This window comes from Bos grunniens, chromosome 16 (genome assembly GCF_055505025.1).
Source record: "Bos grunniens cultivar Pamir isolate PY7600 chromosome 16, Bosgru_T2T1.0, whole genome shotgun sequence".
NCBI lineage: Eukaryota > Metazoa > Chordata > Mammalia > Artiodactyla > Bovidae > Bos > Bos grunniens.
The window spans coordinates 450,646-470,257 of NC_141180.1; the positions used below are offsets into that span (position 1 = coordinate 450,646).

Sequence of the window (19,612 nt, forward strand, 5' to 3'; positions counted from 1 at the left end):
CCTACTGAATCAGAAACCAGGGAGACGGCCCGGCGAGTTTTGTTTTAACGAACCCTCTTGGTAATTGTGCTGGACACTACAGGTTCAATCCACTGTGTCAGGGAAAGCCAAGGACCAGAGTCCCCACACTGGGGCTTTAGGACCACAAATAAGGTTCTAGGGTAAAATTCAGACTTTAACATTAGTTTCAAGGTCTTCTCACGTGTCCGCATGATTCTGTCTTTCCTTTTATTTAACAGAAAGAGTGTGTGCTTTGGGGCAGAAGTTAGGGGAATGCTTGCATTTCCTCGTAGAACACAACCTCCAGGGAAAAATATCACAGCTCTGAGATTTCCAGGGGGCTTCCTGAGGGGACGCAGAGGGAAGCCTCCTCCAGGTGTCTACTGCTGGGTGCTACTTCTCAACTCGGCCTCTTTTTGCTGATGGGATGAGAGCAGTTTAAAAGTCTGATCTGTATTTCCACGAAGCTTGTCCTGGCAGCACCCCTCACCCTTGTCCCAGTTCTAAAGGGCACCTGCCAGAACCTTCTGCCCGCCCCACCCCTGGTCCTGCCTGGCCACAGGAGAGCCTTCTCAGAGATGAGCAGAGGGCCCTCGGGGCGTCCATCTTTCCCCCGATTAAAACAATTTTTTTTTTAACTGAAAAGAGCTTCGTATTTTCCCAAACTCACAGATGGGGCCATGGGGGAGATGTGTGTACAACTGGCCTTGTTTAGTTAGTCCATTTGCCCTGTGAGAGCGCTTGTGGGTGGGGGACAAAGACCCATCTGGCACTGGGCCTCCTGGGGTCAGGGACCAAGTGCCTGGAGGAGGATGAGAGCCTGAGGAAGGCGTGAAGCCTGCACTGAAGTCACCCCACGGCCCGCCGGGTTCTTCATCTGCGGATCTCCCTGCATCCCTGCCATGTCTCCAGACTGAAGACACAGATGAGAAGGCAAGAGCTCCCTGTCCCAGATGGTCTCCAGACCACTGCTGTGCAGGAGTCTCCCGCTTCCTAAGTGTTCTTGTTTTTGTTTCTTTAACAGAACAACCTTTTTCTCAAATGAATCCCAGCCCTTGCTGGGTTCCTCTCCTTGTCCTTCTCACCTGCCCTGTTTTAGACAGCACTGTTTGTGTGATGGAGCCTTTGTTTCTCAAATGCATGGCGATCCTCCGGTGGAAGGTGGGCAGGGATCTTTACAACACTTTTTTTTTTTTTAATTTATTGGGCACAAACCCCCAAACCAGGATATGTGTGTGTCTTCATATTTTAGTTTTTATCATTGGTCTTCCCCTCTTTCAACCTACCCCCTTTCATATCTGATGTAGAGAAAGGGAGCCATTGTATTTATACATAATTGCGGTAACAATCATGAGAGAGCTGGGTGATTTGTCTTAAATAATAAGTCAGTTGACAGTTAAATCCATCCCGGGGCCAGCGGATGAGGCCTTCTTCCCTCACTGCCAGAAGCCCTCTCACCTGGGTCCTCTGTCCATCAGGCATGTCTCCTCCCAGCAAGTCACCTGTTCAATGCCATTTGCGTTTCAATAAAGTTATCTCCTGTGTTGTCCGCTGGCTCTCTCTAGCTCCCTCTGTCTGGTTTTTGTCTCATTTATCTTCTGGTCCATGCCTTGATGGGGAAGGTCATTTGCCAAACCCAGAGTTAAGACCCACCTGCCCAGATGTCTGCTCCTCAGTCCTTAAGCAGGAGTCCCTCGGCCCCCTTGGCTGGGGTGGCTCGGGGTCCTGCCTGCATACTGGACCAACGTCCTTCACCAGAGCCTGAAACGTCCAGTGCAGACATGGAGGCTCTGGCATTCTCCATCCACTGCCACGATGTTCGAAAACAGACCCCTCTCCGGACTTGCCTAAGTTTTCTTCTGGGGGTAAAAGTGACATGACGTCTAATGGACGTCTGTTCTAATGGAATTCTGCTTTTCCTGGCCACTGAAAGAACAGCCTCTTTCTTACTGGGGAACTGCAGCCTCCAAATGGACATCTTTCCCCTACAAAGTTGTGCCCGTGACACAAGCCACCTCTGCCCTCTAATGGTGGTGGTTTAGGCACTAAGCCGTGTCTGCCTCTTTGCGACCCCATGGACTGTAGCCCACCAGGCTCCTCTGTCCATGGGATTCTCCAGGCAAGAATGATGGAGTGGGTTCTGCCATCTAATAGGAGGTGGCAAATGGGTTTAGAGCTCTTCTCAATGTAAGTAATGAAGGAATCATTCTTTCGGAAGAATACTCAGGTGAGGTGGCTTCTCCCTGCTGCCAACGTAGCCTCCGCAGTCTTAGAACTGGGCTAGGAACTGATGGCTGGTTTCCTTTGCTGCTTGGGACTGAGTCATGGTTCCTTTAAGGGGCTTAACCTGAACCGCTTACTAACGAATGCCTGTTCCCATTGGCTCTGACCCTCCCGGTCCAAGAAGGGAGCCAGCGCCCTGCCCTGCACTGCTAACCCCTCTCAGCAGTCCTTCAGGCTTCAGGAGTGTCTACACCTTGAGACTTGCCCCGGGTTGGCCCGGGAGGGCCATATTAACTACTCATCCCTCCACCTCTTTAAGGTCCAGCCATAATTTCCTTGGAAAAAAGTTACAGTTTCTCAACTAATAGGGCTTACTCTCATATAGTCATATAAGCACTTGCTCTGGAAGGAATGCCCTTTCCCACGGCAGTCTCTCCTGGCCCAGTCCTTGAGGCTGGACTCACCCACCTGAAAAACCAACGCACTCCTGCCAGTCGCTTCAGAGTCTTTCCCCCGACCTCTGGATTCCCGTCTGAGAGAGGAAAACTCGCTTGTTTGGGGGCAAAAGAGGTTGGTTTGAAGTAGGCGCTAATCCGGATCCTCTCCCTAAAGCCGTGTCCGCAGATCCTCATCCCGCCCTCTTCTGACGTGGTGTCTTACACCTGAGGAATCCGTGCCTGTGGAAGTCAGGGCTGCGTTCCAGCGGACGCTGCGCACTGGCAGCTGGCCGCCCCTCTTCCGCCACCGGGTCCGGTTCCTGTGGAGACAGTGCAGTTCTCGTCCCCGCGGCAGGTGGCGCTGTCTCCGGAGGCTCGGGCCGCGGCCCCGCCCCCGCGCTTCCGCCGGCCAGCACGCAGGCGCGGCTTTGCGGATTGGCCGCGCGCGGGAGCCGTCCGGCGGCGGCGGCGGCGGCGGGTCGGGCCGCGGGGCGGGCGCGCGGCGCGGGGCAAGATGGCGGCGGCGGCGGCTGGCGCGGCCTCGGGACTACCGGGGCCGGTGGCCCAGGGGCTGAAGGAGGCGCTGGTGGACACGCTCACCGGGATTCTGTCCCCGGTGCAGGAGGTGCGGGCGGCCGCTGAGGAGCAGATTAAGGTGCTGGAGGTGACGGAGGGTGAGTGAGGCGGGCCGCCGTGAGGGCGGCGGGTCTGGGCCGCGCTGGCCGCTGCCCGAGCCCCGGCCGGAGACTGGGCCCGGGGAGGCCTGGCCTGGAGGGCCGGACTGGGCGGCGACGCGGAGGGCTCCGGGCAGCCCGGGGCTCGGGGCTGGGGGCGCGCTCCCGGCCGCCGCGGCCCGCCGGGGGCCTGGCGGGGCCTCCGCACGCGTCCCCGGGAGTCGGTCTCTGTGCGGGCGCCTCCCCGCCCCGCCGCGTCCCCGCCGGTCTTCCGATCGGCCGGCGCTGTTCGGAGGGGCCGGCCGTCCTTTGTCTTTGTGTCTTTGTCCCCCTCCTTCTACTGGGAGCTCGGGAGTGATGGAGAACGAGACAAGCCTTTGGTCTTAGGTGGTCCGCCAGCTTCTGCCGAGCGGGCCTTTCTGCAGGCCCCGGGGCAGCCACGCTCCGACGAGCGTTGGATCCTGAAACCCGAGGAGGGGAATCCGCTCGAGCTTTCTGTCGGGAACACGGCTGGCCTGTCGGGGCTTCGTGGGCAAAACTCCAAACCTGCGGACTCCCGGAGCTCAGCAGGACGGCCCCACAACCTCTCAGATTGGCCATGGGAGTTGGCCCTCCTATGGACTGAGGGTTTTGTGTTTGTTTTTTTTTTTAATAATTTAACACAAAGCTCCCATAAATTTAATTTTGTATTCTCCCACAGCATGAGAAAGCTCTTGAAAACCTAAGTTATGAGATCTGGGATTTTGGGGGTTGAGGACCATTTTGAAGGCCCAGTTTTAACTGTCATTGTTTTGTGAATGTCAGACCCTGTAAGAGGAGCAACCACTAGGCAGGAGAAAGCTCTTTGAGAGCCGTGTGCAGACTGATCTGCGGGAGTCATCTCTGCCTACTAGGTGAAATTCCTTTACTCACACTAATGCCTCTGCCTCCCTTGGGTATGAAGGAGAAAGAAGCAGAGGAACTTTGTCACATTTAGGTTACTACTTGAGTGATGTTGCAGATGTGGTGCCCTCCCTGGGTGGCACCAGGGTGCCCAATGCCCCTCGGGAAGGCGAGCCTGGCTCCTGTTAGAGCTGTCCCACGGCAGCTGGGCTCTGGGCCTCTCCGCCACAGCCAGCAAGACGGTCCCATCTAGGCAGAGTCAGCCATCATCTTGAGATCTTCTTGCAGTTCTGCTCTCTTACTTCATCTTTTTGGATCCCAAAGTGAAAAATTAAACAGAAGGGCAGAATTTCTGCATTTGATTGCTGCCACTGATGGGAATAGATTGACACACACCCCCCGCATAACTTAGGGAACGTGCTTGGAGGTGTGAAGAGACTTCGTGCTGCTGGCGGCCCGGTAGGAAGGCGTAGACGCAGCTGTGGGATGTAGTGTGCCGGGCTATGTCGAGTCTGTGGAATTGAATGCAGTACTTTGGACCCTTTGGAGGTTATTTAGGTTTTCAAATATTCTAATTCCTGTTAAGTAAAAACTATAGAGAAATCCCTTTCAGTAACCTGTTTCTGAGGGAGGGTGGCGATCCTGCCCTCAGAAGCAGTGCCTTGCTTCTCTCTCTTCCTCTCCTGGTGTTTGACATGCTGTGTTTTGCCATTGGGTGCAGAGTACCTTCTGTCTCATATTCTCTTTCTCACACGTTTCCTTTCCATGGTTGCTTTCTTCTTTAATGAAAACAGAGCACGTGGCTTCCCAGCCAGGCTTCAGCCAGCTGTCTGGCCTGGTGAAGTGGGCAGGGCCTTGCTCCCAGCATTAGAACACCCTGCAGGCCAAGGTGAGCAGCTGTTCTTGCAAATGAATGAATCTTTTCCACTCCTTTGGAGTTGCTTCCTGCTCTAGTTTTATACTAGTAGGAGAAACCTTGCTCTCTGGTCCTAGGAAATACACTTCCTTAAAACTTGGGCGTTAATGGGAAATCTGGGAGTTGCTGTCTATTATTATCTGTGGTCTTTTGATCCTTTTTTGGTTCCATGAGGCCCAAGGTTGGATGACAACCAGACATGGTTGTTTCTAGACCCCTTGAATAGCCACACTGTCTTTCAGTTCAGTTCAGTGACTCAGCCGTGTCTGACTCTTTGCGACCCCTGGACTGCAGCACGCCAGGCCTCCCTGTCCCTCACCAACTCCTGGAGTCCACCGAAACCCATTGAGTTGATGATGCCATCCAACCATCTCATCCTCTGTCATCCCCTTCTCCTCCTGCCCTCAATCTTTCCCAGCATCAGGGCCTTTTCCAATGAGTCAGCTCTTCACATCAGGTGGCCAAAGGATTGGAGTTTCACCTTCAACATCAGTCCTTCCAATGAACACCCAGTTTCAGCTTCAACATCAGTCCTTCCAATGAACACTGATCTCCTTTAGGATGGACTGGTTGGATCGCCTTGCTGTCCAAGGGACTCTCAAGAGTCTTCCCCAACACCACAGTTCAAAAGCATCAATTCTTCTGCGCTCAGCTTTCTTTATAGTCCAACTCTCACATCCATACATAACTACTGGAAAAACCATAGCCTTGACTAGACGGACCTTTGTTGACAAAGTAATGTCTGTGCTTTTTAATGTGCTGTCTAGGTTGGTCATAACTTTCCTTCCAAGGAGTAAGTGTCTTTTAATTTCATGGCTGCAATCACCTTCTGCAGTGATTTTGGAGCCCAGAAAAATAAAGTCAGCCACTGTTGCCACGGATTCCCCATCTATCTGCCGTGAAGTGGCAGGACACTGTCTTTATGAGCCACTTATTCCTGCCTCACGTGGGAGCTGGTCCCGGCATCTGCTCTCTTTGACAGACAGTCTGCTACCTTCCTTGGCTGCCGAGTGATGACCCTGAGTCTTGGAGATTAAGTGGAAGAATCTCTCATTTAATTTGGGGGGGAAGACACAGGTCAGTTGTAAAGTCCATGTTAAGTAGACAGATAAGAGGTCGTCATGCTCTGAGCAGAGTCTGGTATAGAAGAAATTTTAAGAAGCAGTTATCGTGGAAAATTGAGGTGCTGGAACCCAAGGTACATCTGGGTCATTCAGCCAGCAAGCAGGTATTTTCCAGGAAATAACTCATCGCTCACCAGTTCCCAGATTTTCCAGTATGGGAGTCTGTTCTCTTAAGCCAAAAAAGTGTGTGTGTTTGAGAGATCCACCTGACTCGTGTAGTGAGTTAGCTTTGAAAGGATGAGGACGGGCTGTTCACATCAGCCTGGTGTGCTGGAGTGATTGTCTTGCTTCCCCGGTCACTGGGCACCTGAGGGAACCCAGCAAGCCTTCTGGAGTCGTGCAGCCTGTAAACAGGGCTGACGGGTGGAGGACATAGAGCCACCCTCTTCAGACGGCACTGCCAGCCTGAGACGCTTAGCACTTCAGAGTCTGGAGGGTCCCGGGCTGCACAGTACAATTCCAGCAGATGATTGGTGCCCTTTGTCTCCTTAGGAAGGTTGCGATTTTGTGTTTTATCAACAGTGTTTGTAGGAATTTAGTTCTGCCTCCGTAAAGTAGGAATTAGTCTTTTTGATCTGTTCAAGTGTTCTTCTAATTCCATTTTATTTAATAGGTGGGATCATATCACGCATCTTATAAACATGGTAATTTAAAAGAAGGAAAGTTCGTGAACTATTGAAGGTCACTTACATCAAAGTCTGGTGTTCTCTACTCAGCTTTTTGAACTCTGTGTGTGTGTGTGCGCGCGCGCGCAACTTACACCACGATCGTAACTTTGAAGAGTGTCAGCTCTTCATTTTTGGTGTGTTTATGCTCGGACTGTTTTTATGTCTCAGAACACAGTTGTTTCCTTCTTTTCTTCTCTGTCTCCTCTCCTCTGAGAGCAGCATCACCTGAGTGCTGGAATGTGTTGCTTTCATTCGTAAGCTTTAATTCTCCAGGCCAGCATAGTACCGACTTTCCTTTTGACACTTACTCATTTTGCTGTGTCGGGTCGGTTACAGCACTCAGGTCCTCGCGTTGTTGTTGGGGACCTTTGGCTGCAGCGCGTGCTTAGTGGCTGCGTGGCGTGTGGGGTCTTAGTTCCCTGACCGGGGCTGAGCGCACGCCCCCTGCACTGCGGGGCAGATGGTAAACTTGCTATATGACGTGAGAGCCTAGGTGGTTTTCTTCTTTTAGGTATTTCTTCTTGTTAGAAATGAAGACATTTGGCCTTGACTTAGTTTTTTATGTCTTGCTGCCAGCAGATAGGTCACAGAAAACACATTTTTTCCTTTCCTCCCACCACTGCTGTGTTGAGCTGGGGAGGGGGATTCTCTCGCGCGCTTTTCCTGGCATCTCCTGTTGCCCAGCCATCTGTGTTACTCCGTCTCTGGCGCCTGCGGGCTGAGGTCTGCTTCCTGGTTCTCACGAGCGCTTTTCTGGCTCTCTTGCAGTGTAGCGTAAGCACTGTCAGCTGCGAAGGGAGCCCCTCCAGGATCCAGATGCACTCCTGGGCGCGTGGCGGGCACTGAGCCCCGCGGAAGGCGGCCGCGCTCGGAAAAAGGCCAGTGGTGGAGTTTTCTTTTTCCTTTCAGCTGTGGTTTTGTGACAGTCCTGTGAGAAAGGGGGCTTCCCCAGAGACTCCCTCCTTCCCAGATAAGCTGGTCCCCAGTTCTTGGAACAGGAGCTTTCCTGACCGTCCAGCTCAAGTCTCCAGTCGGCCCTTGAGACCAGGAGCTTGTATTTCTCAGCTTATCCTTTCTCCTCCATGCTGTCCTTGGAGCTTCCCTTCTAAGCCAAGTTGTAGAAGGATCCTGTTTTTGCCTAGTGGGGTGAAGTGAAAGAAAGGGGAGCAGGGAAAACCAGAGAGGGCAACAGAGACTGAAAGGCCAGAGGGTGGTTTGGAGAGAGCGAGAGGTTTCCTCCAAAGGAGGTTTGAGGCACCTTGTGGGGTCGGGTTAAAGGTGAATCCAGCCCCTCTTGGAGTTGGTGTGAACCCAGGCTTACAGGCCTGTCCTTCCTCGTCTTGGGAAAGGGAACCAGAGACATGCAATTTCTTAAGGAAAATGGCTTTAGAAAGCTGACTTCTTAGAGCCCGCTTGAGAATGTCCCTCTTCGGCTTAAGTTCATAGATTGAATCTTACTTTAATCTGTATTTGTCCTTTTCAAGCAAGACGCAGTAAGAGAACTATGCCTGTCTGTGTCTCTTGTATTTTCCTTGCCTTAATCATCCCAGAGTAAGTTATTCAGGTGTTCTCATGCTTTTTGAAGAAATTACGTTAATTTCAGCAAAACTGAAAATCCCCCAACACACAGCAAAATAAAAATACTTTTTTTTTAATGGATATCTTTAGTTACAGTGCATCAAAAACTACTATATTATCTCTGTTAAGTGAATATCTGTAAATAGGAGTTTTTCCTACTTCACAGAAGTCATCAGCAGATAAGGCAATGGTATTGATAAGTTTTAAAGTAAGTCAGAGAGCTTGCGGGTTTTTTCGTGGCGTTTCATCCTGTGTGTTACTTTTATAGAGTAAGAGTTCTCCATCTGCACAGCACCAATGTCATACCTTGTCACACTTACGGTTTTTTAAGTAGATTAAGATTAACTGAAAATAAAATTAAATCTTATAGTATGAAACTCCTATTGTGACAGATTGCCTATATTTCTAATGGGTGTATAGGCTCCATGGTCCATGGGATTTTCCTGGCAAGAATACTGGAGTGGGCTGCCGTTTCCTTCTCCATGGGATCTTCCCAACCCAGGGATCAAACCTGGGTCTCCTGCATTGCAGACAGACGCTTTACTGTCTGAGCCACTAGGGAAGCCTGTAGTCTAGAATAAATTAGGTTAAATAAAATTGCTATCTTCCTTCTTATATCCCCCTTTAACCTAATGCATATGAGCTCTTTGTCTTTGAATTTTTGGGGTTTCCAAAGCAAAGTTGATCATGACACTGTCCTTGAAACTCTGGGAGCCTGTGGTGAAGAAAATCTATTCTGTTTATCCATTCTACTTTAAAGATTTGTCCTTAGGTGATACTCTTTGAAGATTTTTATTTCCGTTAAGGCTTTTGAGCAGAGAGTCATCTTTTTGAACTTTCACGCCTCTTCTTTCTTCTGTGGAGGAAATAAACTTGCAGACAAAATCCTCTGTGGAACCAGGTTGTAGGTACAAATCCCCTGGCTGACGTAGGTTTTGGGGCCCCCACGTGGATCTTAACCTTCTCGTGGTCTCTTGCTCTCACCATCTTGTACTGCAATCTCAGCGATGTGTGAAGCACGGTGATTGGTGGAAATTGGGGTGTGATCTTTGATAGGTTCCAGGACAAGATGAATTTAAAGATTATGTTTGAGTAAATAGCTCCCAATTACTGTGACCCTCACCAGACTACCACCTCCTCATGGCCTTGGATGGAAAGCGTGTGTTCACACAAAGCTCTTCTTTAAAAAGAGTGGGCTTGGCAGTTCTTGGGTTGGTGAGAAAGGGCCCCTGTGTAGTTCGCCTGGTCTTTCTGCAGTAATGACTTTTCCGACGGGTGCAGGGTGGGCTGGTGGGAAAGGCCTGGTTCCTTCTCCCTTCTGTGAGCCTCAGTGTGAGCGCTCCACCTCTATCTGTGCTTGAGTTGGGAGGTAATTATTCAGACCGGCTTAAGCTTTATAGTCTCCACTCAAGTTTCAAGTCCTTTCAAAAATGCCCCATTTTATACCTCAGTATCTTTCTTTTTCACACCTTGTGGTTAAAGATTTTGTTTATCTTGATCTTGTTTGTCCCTGTTGTGGTGATCCAGACCTTGTACTTTTGGTGGGGACATTAATACCCGCATCAGAGTGGTCCGTGCAACCATTGTTGAAATGATGCCTTAAAAGAAAACAGTGTGTGTCCCAGGTAACTTTCGAGTGTGTTACAGACGTTCTGAAGGGCCTCACACAGGCTCACCAGGATCGGCGGACAGGGTTCAGGGGAGAGAATCCCGAGCTTCTTGGCCGACTTGGAGCCGTCAGGTTAGCGCCCGTTTACACACCGAGGATCTGAGGTCAGAGGGCGTGTGGGGTCCCTGACAGGCGCCTTTCCCCTCTCCCCCTTCTGTGGGTGTCACACGTGCACTTCAGGGGTTTTTCTCCCACTCAGCTTGAGCTTTGGTCAGTATCCAAGCAGTCTGACTCATCTATGTTAGTCCATTGGGAAAGTTGACTCCCATATCTTTGGGTTGTAGGGACCTATTGTTTATTCTAGTAAAAATGCGTTTTATGAAACTTAACAGAGACTGAACTAGCCAGATTAACCCTAAGAATTAGAATGGACTTCAGTGTCTTTAGAGGTAGTTCTGCAGATTTTAACTGTTTGCTTGTGACTTAATAACTTAGTAACTGCTATAGAAAGAATGTGGCAACTTTTTTAGTCTTGCAAGAACTCTCCTTTCCTGAGTGAGACTTAAGTGCCATAGGATTGTATCAGTAATTGTAGCTTAAAATAAGAATGTAATAAGAATGAGTAAGAATCCAGTAAGGTAGCATAAATTAAAGATACAAAAAAGTTAAAACACAGAATCAGTGTCCTTCACATACACAAACAGTAAAAGGCTAGAGGATATAGTGATTTGGTTTTTTTTTTTAAGGAGTTTACAATAGCGACAAAAAGAATAAGTGCCCAGGAGTGAGATGAACAGGAACTATGCGGAAAACTCCTGGGGCAGCGCTAGCCATCCTGAAAGGGTTAAAAGCGGGCATGGACGAATAGGACGGTGAGCTATCTTTCGATAGGACAGCGCTGCCTTCTAGACGAGTGAGACGGGTTGATTCTGAAGGTCACCAAAAAGTAAGCGTGGAAGGAGTAGCTCCCAAAACACCGAAAGCAGCAAACGGAAGAGGGGTTAGTTCTAGTAGACGCTGAAACCTCACCTGCAGCCTCTACAGTCGAAACAGGCAGCACGGCACTGGCGCACAGACAGGCAGGTAGGACTGCGGAATAAGGCAGCGAGTCTAGAAATAGACGCGAGCACCTGCAAGCTTAGTGTTGGTAAAGGTGGCGTCTCAAAACACGGCGGTAAGGACGGACCTTCAGTAAAGGAGCTGGGACAGCTGCGTGGGGAGCAGTTGCAATTAGATCCATTCCCACACCATACAAAAAGTAAGCGGCAAAGGGATTCAGAACCTAAATGTTTAAAAAGAAACCATAAAAATTGTAGAAAGACGTATGGGAAAACTTTTCTTTATCTTTGGCATAAAGAAAGGCTTTCAACTATGGCCCAAAATCCAAAGGCAGCAAAAGATTGATAAATTTGACTACCTTAAAATTTTAATTTGACAAAAGTTAGGACCAGCAAGACTAAAATACAGCTGTGCCTAGCATATTCAAACTGGAGAAAACCAAGAGAAAGAGACAATCTTAAAAGGAGTCAGAGGAAAAGAGTTCCTTATGTGTGGAGGAACAAGAGTTAACAGTTACATTGGACGGCTCTTCAGGAGCCATACAAGCAGGAGAGGAGTGGAGTGAAGTATTTAACGTGATCATAGAAAATACATCACCCACCTAGAATTCTCTATCCGCTAAGTTAACCTTTAAAGCTGAAGAATTAAGACTTTCTCAGACAAGGAGACTCCTCTGGTGGTCCATGGGTTAACACTCTGTGCTCCCAGGACAGGGGGCCTGTGTTCAGTCCCTGGTTGGGGAGCTAAGATCCCACCTGTTCTTGAGCCGTTTTGAGTTAATTTTTGTGTGTGGTGTGAGCTGAGGCTCAGGTTAGCCCTCCGCACGCGGCTGTCCCAGTTGTCCCAGCGCCCGTCGTCGAGCAGACCGCTCTTTGCGCGTTGGCAGTTTGTCCTGCTGGTCTGTGTGCCTGGCTCTGTGCCAGCACCACACTGTTGATTGTTGTCGATTTGTAGCAAGTTCTGAAAGTGGGGAGTGGCTCCTCCAGTTCAGGTGGTCTTTGTCAAGATTGTTTTGGCTATTTGGGATCCCTTGAGATTCCATATGAAATTTAGGATGGGTTTTTCTGTCTCTACAGGACAGTCATTGGAATTTTGACAGGGATTGCATTGAAGGATCTAAATTTTAACTTGGGAGTGAGCGTGGCAGCCTCCCCATATGCTTATGTGTGTGCGCGCGCGCGCGTGTGTGCTGGGTCTCCGTGGCCGCATGGTCTTCCTGGTTGTGGTACATGCTGCCTCCCCGTATGTGCTTGTGTGTGTGTGTGTGTGCGTGCGCGCGCACATGCACGCGCGTGCTGGGTCTCTGTGGCTGCACGGCCTTTCCTGGTTGTGGTGCTCGAGCTTCTCGTTGCAGTGGCGTCTCTCAGGGAGCACGGGCTTCACTGCCCCATGGCACGTGGGGTCTTCTAGACCAGGGATCCAGACCATGTCCCCTGTGTGGAGAGGAGGGTTCTTACCCACAGTACCACCAGGGAAGCCCCCAGTATGCATTTTGAAATTACCACTTACATTGCTTATTAGAAACTGTTGGCTTGTAACGGTTGTGTTTTTAGGACTAAGCCTGTTAAGACCCTATTTTCTTAGACTTAATCATCTCTTACCTGATGGCGTAGATCTGGGCAACTCCTGAAGTCTCAGCTTTTAAGTTTTCTTTGGGGTTAGGTAGCACCAGTTTTCTATTAGACACTGCGTTTATTGCCACCTTGAAGGGCAAGACAGGGCGCAGTGACAGGGGAAGTGAGAGGTGCTGGGACTGCCCACGGCAAGCAGCCCACGCTGCAGGCTCCCCGCTCGTCTTTCCTAGAGAAGTTGGTCTGAGCGGTCACCAGCACCTTTGGAGACACCGAATCAGACTCTGAGATCTTTCTTGTTGGCATCAGGGTTAGAGCTCAGTGAACCGCCATGGCTTTCCTGGGTGTTCTTAGACTCACAGTGGAATTTTCTCTTCCAGAATTCGGTGTCCACCTGGCAGAGTTGACTGTCGATCCCCAGGGGGCACTGGCGATCCGTCAGGTAAGTCAAGACTGACTCGCCCTGTTTATAAATAAGTTCTCTCTACTTGGTGGTAAAACTTTTTTATGGGAAAGTGAAAGGGTAAGGCCAATTTATGAATAACTTAGAGTTTTGCACCAGATCTGGACAGGCTTCAGATGGGTGTGTCAGGCCCTGTGTATAGGTGTGTGTGTGAAGAAAGGCTTTCCTTGCTTTCCCACCTGGCTTGTTTCCTTCACAGCTGGCATCAGTCATCCTGAAACAGTATGTGGAGACTCACTGGTGTGCCCAGTCGGAGAAGTTCAGGCCTCCTGAGACCACAGAAAGGGTGAGGAGAGGCACTTGACTTGTCTCGCTGTGGAGGTTTGAGGGGCCATCGTAGGAGGCTGGGGCTGTCACGAGGCCGGGCAGAAGGGGATGGAGTGATTGGCGGCTGCCATTCTGGGCAACATGCTGCAGATGAGAGAGCTCGAGTGCCAGGCGGACCTTGTTCACATTCCAGCCCGCCTTTTACTAGCTATAAAACGTTCTAAAAGTATAACTTTTGAGGTTCAGTTTCCTAAATATCTAATAAAATTCCAGCTTCAGGGAATTGTTTGCGGGTTGCATGAGGTAGCGTTCCTCCCTGGTCCAGTGCTGTGCAGCCGTCCTGGGGCCCTATGACATTTCAAGGTCTGAGGTCCTTTGGAACTTGCCACAGTGGGAGTGTTCCGTGCCTGTGCCGTCTGGGACAGCTGCTCTCCGTGCGTGGTGCCAAGCGCTTCAGATGGGGCTCAGGCGGCTGACAAGCTCAATTTTTAATTTCATTTAGTTTTCATCACTTTAAATGGCCGCATGTGCCTGGTGGTTCCTGTCGTGGACAGTGTGAGTGTGGAGCCATGGGTGACTCGGGGTGCAGTGTGTGTGGGGCTCTGCACAGGTGTGCAGTGTCCCCCCCACGCTGCTTTTCCAGCACATGAACTGGGCAGTGACCTGCTGCTCTCTCACCCCGGTCAGATGCAGGCGGGCTTCTCTCCTCTCCAGGCAAAGATAGTCATCCGGGAACTGTTGCCCAACGGCCTGAGGGAGTCCATAAGCAAGGTGCGCTCCAGCGTGGCCTACGCGGTGTCGGCCATCGCACACTGGGACTGGCCCGAGGCCTGGCCGCAGCTCTTCAACCTGCTCATGGAGATGCTGGTGAGCGGAGATGTGAACGCCGTCCACGGTGCCATGCGGGTGCTGACAGGTACGGGCTCCGCAGCCTGGCCTCGGACCCTGGACCCCGTGCGCCCCCCACTCCTCCCGGCTCTCACTTCCACGCTGCCCTCCCACGTCAGGGACCCTCCCCCCTCAGGAGAGGGTCACGCGTGGCGGTCCGGCGTGCAGACTGCAGTTCACGGTCTGGCTGTACCTTGACCCGAGCTGCTCATCTCTTGAACCTGAGTTTTCCTGGTGTGTAAAGTTCAGGTGAGGGTACTGTTCACCTGGCAAGGGCTTCTGGTGGCTTTGGTGAGCTCGTCTCGGTGAGGTGTCCTATGCCAGGACAACAGGTTTGCGAGAGATTGTAGCTGTTGTGATTGTCATCATCGTTATATAGTATTTTCTACGTAGTTCAATGCAAAGATAAGAGTAGTCAAGTTTTTCTGGGAATGTGGAAAGAAGATAAAAACAGTCACACGATGTAATCAGGACCTTCGCTTGGCCAGCTTAGGAAATGTGCAGTCTTTGGTGTGAGCCGTTGAGAGAGATACTTGAGCTTTTGGTCCCGAGAGGTTTGGTGAGGAGCTCTTCTAAGCACGGTGCTCTGTCAGTCCCTCAAAGGCCTGATCTCAGCACCCCCAGCCCCGACACGGCCGGAAGCCCCGCCTCTGCAGATCCTGCCCTGCTTGCTCCCGCCGCCTCTGCTTTGCTTTCAGGGAGTCCTTGTCTGGACCTTAGCCACTGGATGTTGACGTGTCAGAAAGCACGGTCCCCTCTCCTTTACAGGTTTTCATATCTTTTCTTCTCCATGATCTGCCGTCTCTCCTGACAGGTATTCTTACCTAGTTAGGAACGGCGTTTCTACAGCTCTTGCTTTATTAAACTTGGCATCGGGGCCCAATTTTACAAGTTCATCTAGTACTGAGTTTGAGCAAGCTCCAGGAGGTGGTGAAGGACAGGGAAGCCTGGAATGATACAGTCCATGGGGTTGCAAAGATCCGGACACAACTGAGCAGCTGAGCCACGGCAGCAGTCTGACACTGACGGTTGTGCCAGATCTGCGTCCAAAGGCAGCCCCTCCTCGAGTTGCGTTTCATGCCCCTCCTCCCACGCCCCTGTCTCGTTGCACCGCCCAGCTGGGTGCACTTGTGTGATCACCTGTGACACGTGCTCATGGCACACACAGCCACCCAGCTGAGAAAATCACACGCTCTCTGCTCGGACTCTGGCTTCCCTGCTCATGGCTCTGCTTCTCCGTGTGGCTTACTTCTCAGGTGGCCTCTCGTACCCTTCTGTGGAGTGAGCTTTCTAGGATTCTTTACTCACAGCCTCTTGATGCCAAAATATCAATTAACAGATCTGTTTTCTGCTAAGGAAAGGAAGCCTACTCCTTCCCTGTCTGCCAACACAAAGTTCAGCTGCTCTTTGTAAAACCTGGAAGAAAAGGTAGTTGTCCGTGTCCCCAGAGTTGTCTCACTGCAGAGCCCTCGCTGTGTGTGACTGGGGGAGTCTGCTCAGTGAGATGACTTTGCACTAGGCCGCAGGGAAGGAGCTGGCAGGGTATGCCACTGTGCTGGAGGCAGCGGATGTGTGTGGAGAGCGCCACCTCACACCAGGGAGCTGCTCCATGAGGTTGGATCGCGCTCTGGGGGCCGCTGAGGCACACGTGCAGGGCGCAGGGTGCCATGGGTGGGCAGGAGGCCGGGAGGAGAAGGGGCTCGTCGGGGCTGTTCAAGGCCCTGCTCCTGTCTGCCTGGTTTAGCAAAGCTTCCCATTAAACTCACCGTTCATCCATGAGAACCAAGGCTGATTGTGGGAAGGCAGCGCAGGCCCAGCTGTCACAGCTGAGTCCGCTGACACACAGGCCTTGGTTCCCTCTTCGTCTAAAAGCGCTTTGGAGATGCAGCTGCTGGCGTCCTGCACTTTCTCTGACTTGATGAGTGCCCTCAGAAAACTTATTTTGGACTTAACTACATGAAGGGCTGTAAAGTGAAGAATGAGCATCAGAGTACAAAATGCAGTTGGTCAAGCAGCAGACAAGTGAGCGGACGCGGGCTCGGGTCCTGTGTTCCACTTTCAGTGATGCGTTTCAGAGCTCAGCTTGCTGCCTCGGCGCCTCGTGAGGTTTTGGACGCAAACGGAAAGTCTGGCTCGATGGCCAGATTGACGGGGTAGCGACCCCTTGCTCGTCCTCTGAGCAGCAGCCTGACCCTGGTCGGCGCCGTCGTCCCCATGTGCAGGCTGGAGCGGGACCCTGGTGTCTCCCAGGCTCTCACCTGTGTCACGGCGGCTTCAGGGGGGCAGGTGCTGAAGGCGGAACCCGGTGAGGCGGCCCCGGGTGCGCCTGGGTGCCGGCACCGGGCGCAGGCCAGGCTGAGCCCAGGTTCTCCAGTGGCCGCGCGCTCCACAGTCTGGTGTGCGCTCCTTTTCCCCTGCGGTGCTCCTTTCCCTTCTAACAAATGCTTCACGCTGCTTCCCTGCCCCAGGGTAGGGCTCCTGGCCAGCATCTTCCCTGCGTGCTCCCTAAAGCAGTCCAGCAGTTGTCACACGAATGTCTTTATAAAGCAGTGTTATTTTTACTGCCTCCTTTCTTTGTAGAATTCACTCGAGAAGTCACCGACACGCAGATGCCGCTGGTTGCACCCGTCATCCTCCCAGAGATGTACAAGATCTTCACCATGGCCGAGGTAGGGTCTTCGCATTGCCGAGAGCGGCCCTGGCTCTCGGGAGCCTGTTGTGTCTGCTGCTGATCCCATACCTGAAGACAAGAGCTGACCGAGGGCTGCGTCGGACGAGCCTCGGCCCCTTCCCTTGCGACTGGGAGGCCAGGCCTCTGGGGAGAGCAGAGGGGCTGCTGGAGCTCCAAGCTGCCACCGCGAGGCTGCTCAGGCCCCTCTGGGGCCACCCACCTGCCTGCCCCCTCAGCCGCGTGTCGGGGACAGTCTCCCGCACTGCTCACCACGGGCCTTACTGCGTGTGTTGGGTTGATGACTGCCCACTGGGGGATGTTTCAGCCTCGCTGCTCCTCCCCATCCCTAGCCAGGGGCTGTATTTTGAAAGCACTACACTGTGTTGGGATTCCGAGGTGTACCCAGCTTCATGTTTTCAGTCAGATTAGCCCACAGGGGCCTCTATACACGGCTGATTCTAGTAAGTTCTCACATTGTGTTGCCTTTTATTCTGTGGATTAAATAAATCTGTGCCCAGGTCAGGGTTGAGTGGTCACAGTTGAGTCACACGTGCACGCACGTTAGCCTCACAGCCCCGCTGTGACTCGCTCCCAGGTGTATGGGATCCGAACCCGCTCCCGAGCCGTGGAGATCTTCACCACCTGTGCCCACATGATCTGCAACATGGAGGAGCTGGAGAAGGTGAGCACGCCTCTGTCGTGGCCGCTGGCCTGCCCTGGACGCTGGCGGGGTGTGTTGGGCGCAGCAGCCGTGCTTTTGATGCAGTGAGCATCCATGTGCATCTGGGTCTCCTTTCATTTGAGTCTGTCTTTTCCTGGTATCTTGTCCTGCATCCTTTTCGCACTAGCTGGCACCCGGGGCTTTATTGCGCTTTCATTGCCTCCTGTGTGGGACCAGCCTAGCTAAGAAATACCAGTCCCTGGAATCAGGAGTGGTTTGAGGAGCTCCTGGTGAGGAGCCGCCAGTGTTGAATAAGGACACGGCAGACCCTGGGGACACCTCCAGTGACCGTGTGGCCACACCCTTCTGACGAGGGCCTGAGCCTGGAGGGTCTGGAGGTGCCATGTGCCTGGATGCCATAGATTCGGGCTGAGTCCAGGACTGATCGTAATTTCTGCCTTCAGGGTGCAGCCAAAGTCCTGATTTTTCCCGTGGTGCAGCAGTTCACAGAGGCCTTTGTCCAGGCCCTGCAGATCCCAGACGGTCCCACGTCAGACAGTGGGTTCAAGATGGAGGTCCTGAAGGTGAGTGCTTGCTGTTGGGGGTGCTGGGAGTCTGCAGGGTGGTCTGACACCAGTAATTTTTCTCCCGTTTCACTTGTGACTCTCGGGTTTTTTCCTGTAACTCCTCAGGCAGTGACAGCCCTGGTGAAGAACTTCCCGAAGCACATGGCGTCCTCCATGCCGCAGATCCTGCCCATTGTTTGGAACACCCTGACTGACAGTGCAGCCTTATATCCTTTCTGGGAGAGGGCAGGGACCTGCCACCCCTGTAGTTGGGGGTCTAGAGCCTCGGGCCTCACGTTCATGTGGTTCCGCTTTCTTAAAGTATCTACTCGTAGTGTCGGAGTGTGTCATGTCCCCTTGTAGAATGTGTGCAAAGCAGACTGCAAATTCTGTTTCTTTACTCTTCATCATACTTATGTGAGGACGGAAGTCAATTACACAGAGGAAGTAGAGGATCCTGTGGACTCCGACGGTATGTAGCGCGTTTGGTCGTATACCTCGTAGTGGAGAAGGGAGCCAGGACAAAGGCAGGAAATTAGAGGCTTTGCTCTCTTGAGAATGTTCTCATTGAGTTTCCTGTCAGTGGATTAGACGTGGGGAAACAAAAATTGAAAATCTGTAATCTGTTCCTCGTCAGCATTTGCATAAGTCTTACGAAATCATGGAATTTCTCAGTGGAAAATATATTCAGTGTTTCAGATTCTTTTTTCTTTCTTTTGGTTCCCCTGCGTGAATTCCAGGATCTTAATTCCCCAACGAGGGATTGAACCCAGGCCCTCAGCAGTGAAAGCCCAAAGTCCTAACCACTGGGCCACCAGGGAATTCCCTGGTTTTTGTGCTGGAAAAACCAAAGAGTGCCTAGTACCTGAAATTCCCTTCTTTGACCCCCTGGGCCTCTTCCATTCCCACGAGTGCTTTAACTGACCCCTGCTCACAGAGGTGGTGTAGTTCCTTCACAGCATCTGTGCTTCTTTCTGTCTTCTTGCCACTAAGAGCTTCTCTCACGTACTTCCTGTAGGTGAAGTCCTGGGCTTTGAAAACCTCGTCTTTAGCATTTTTGAGTTTGTCCACGCTCTCCTGGAAAATAGCAAATTCAAAAGCACTGTCAAGAAGGCCTTGCCTGAGTTGATTTACTACATCATCCTCTACATGCAGATCACTGAGGAGCAGGTACCTGCATGGTGGAGTCAGTGAGCGGCGTGCAAGTGCAGCTTCAGTGTGGGGTCTGGGTCAGGCATCTGTTAATTTCTAAAAACTGATACCTGAAGAGCAACGTGACCGGAAGTGCTAGGAAAGCTGTGGTTTCATTCACATCATTTTGCCAAGTCCCTGGGTGCTGGGGTTTATCAGCTTCT

The 19,612-nt window shown here is 51.7% G+C and overlaps 1 protein-coding gene across 5 annotated transcripts in view; it reads left to right on the forward strand.

Moving 5' to 3' along the window:
* The first annotated feature begins 3,153 nt into the window (after positions 1-3,153).
* Positions 3,154-19,612, forward strand: part of IPO9 (importin 9) — a 39,534-nt gene continuing 23,075 nt past the window's right edge. For 4 of the 5 annotated variants that reach the window (XM_086342982.1, XM_086342983.1, XM_086342985.1 and 1 more), the window contains exons 1-11: positions 3,154-3,334; positions 7,693-7,802; positions 13,122-13,183; positions 13,404-13,490; positions 14,186-14,387; positions 16,940-17,028; positions 17,626-17,712; positions 18,156-18,275; positions 18,384-18,484; positions 18,671-18,729; positions 19,276-19,427. In XM_086342982.1, coding sequence (XP_086199108.1) covers positions 14,327-14,387; positions 16,940-17,028; positions 17,626-17,712; positions 18,156-18,275; positions 18,384-18,484; positions 18,671-18,729; positions 19,276-19,427 — 669 coding nt within the window. In that variant the 5' untranslated portion in view covers positions 3,154-3,334; positions 7,693-7,802; positions 13,122-13,183; positions 13,404-13,490; positions 14,186-14,326. The remainder of the gene's footprint in view (positions 3,335-7,692; positions 7,803-13,121; positions 13,184-13,403; positions 13,491-14,185; positions 14,388-16,939; positions 17,029-17,625; positions 17,713-18,155; positions 18,276-18,383; positions 18,485-18,670; positions 18,730-19,275; positions 19,428-19,612) is intronic. The other variant, XM_086342981.1, reaches the window with a different exon arrangement.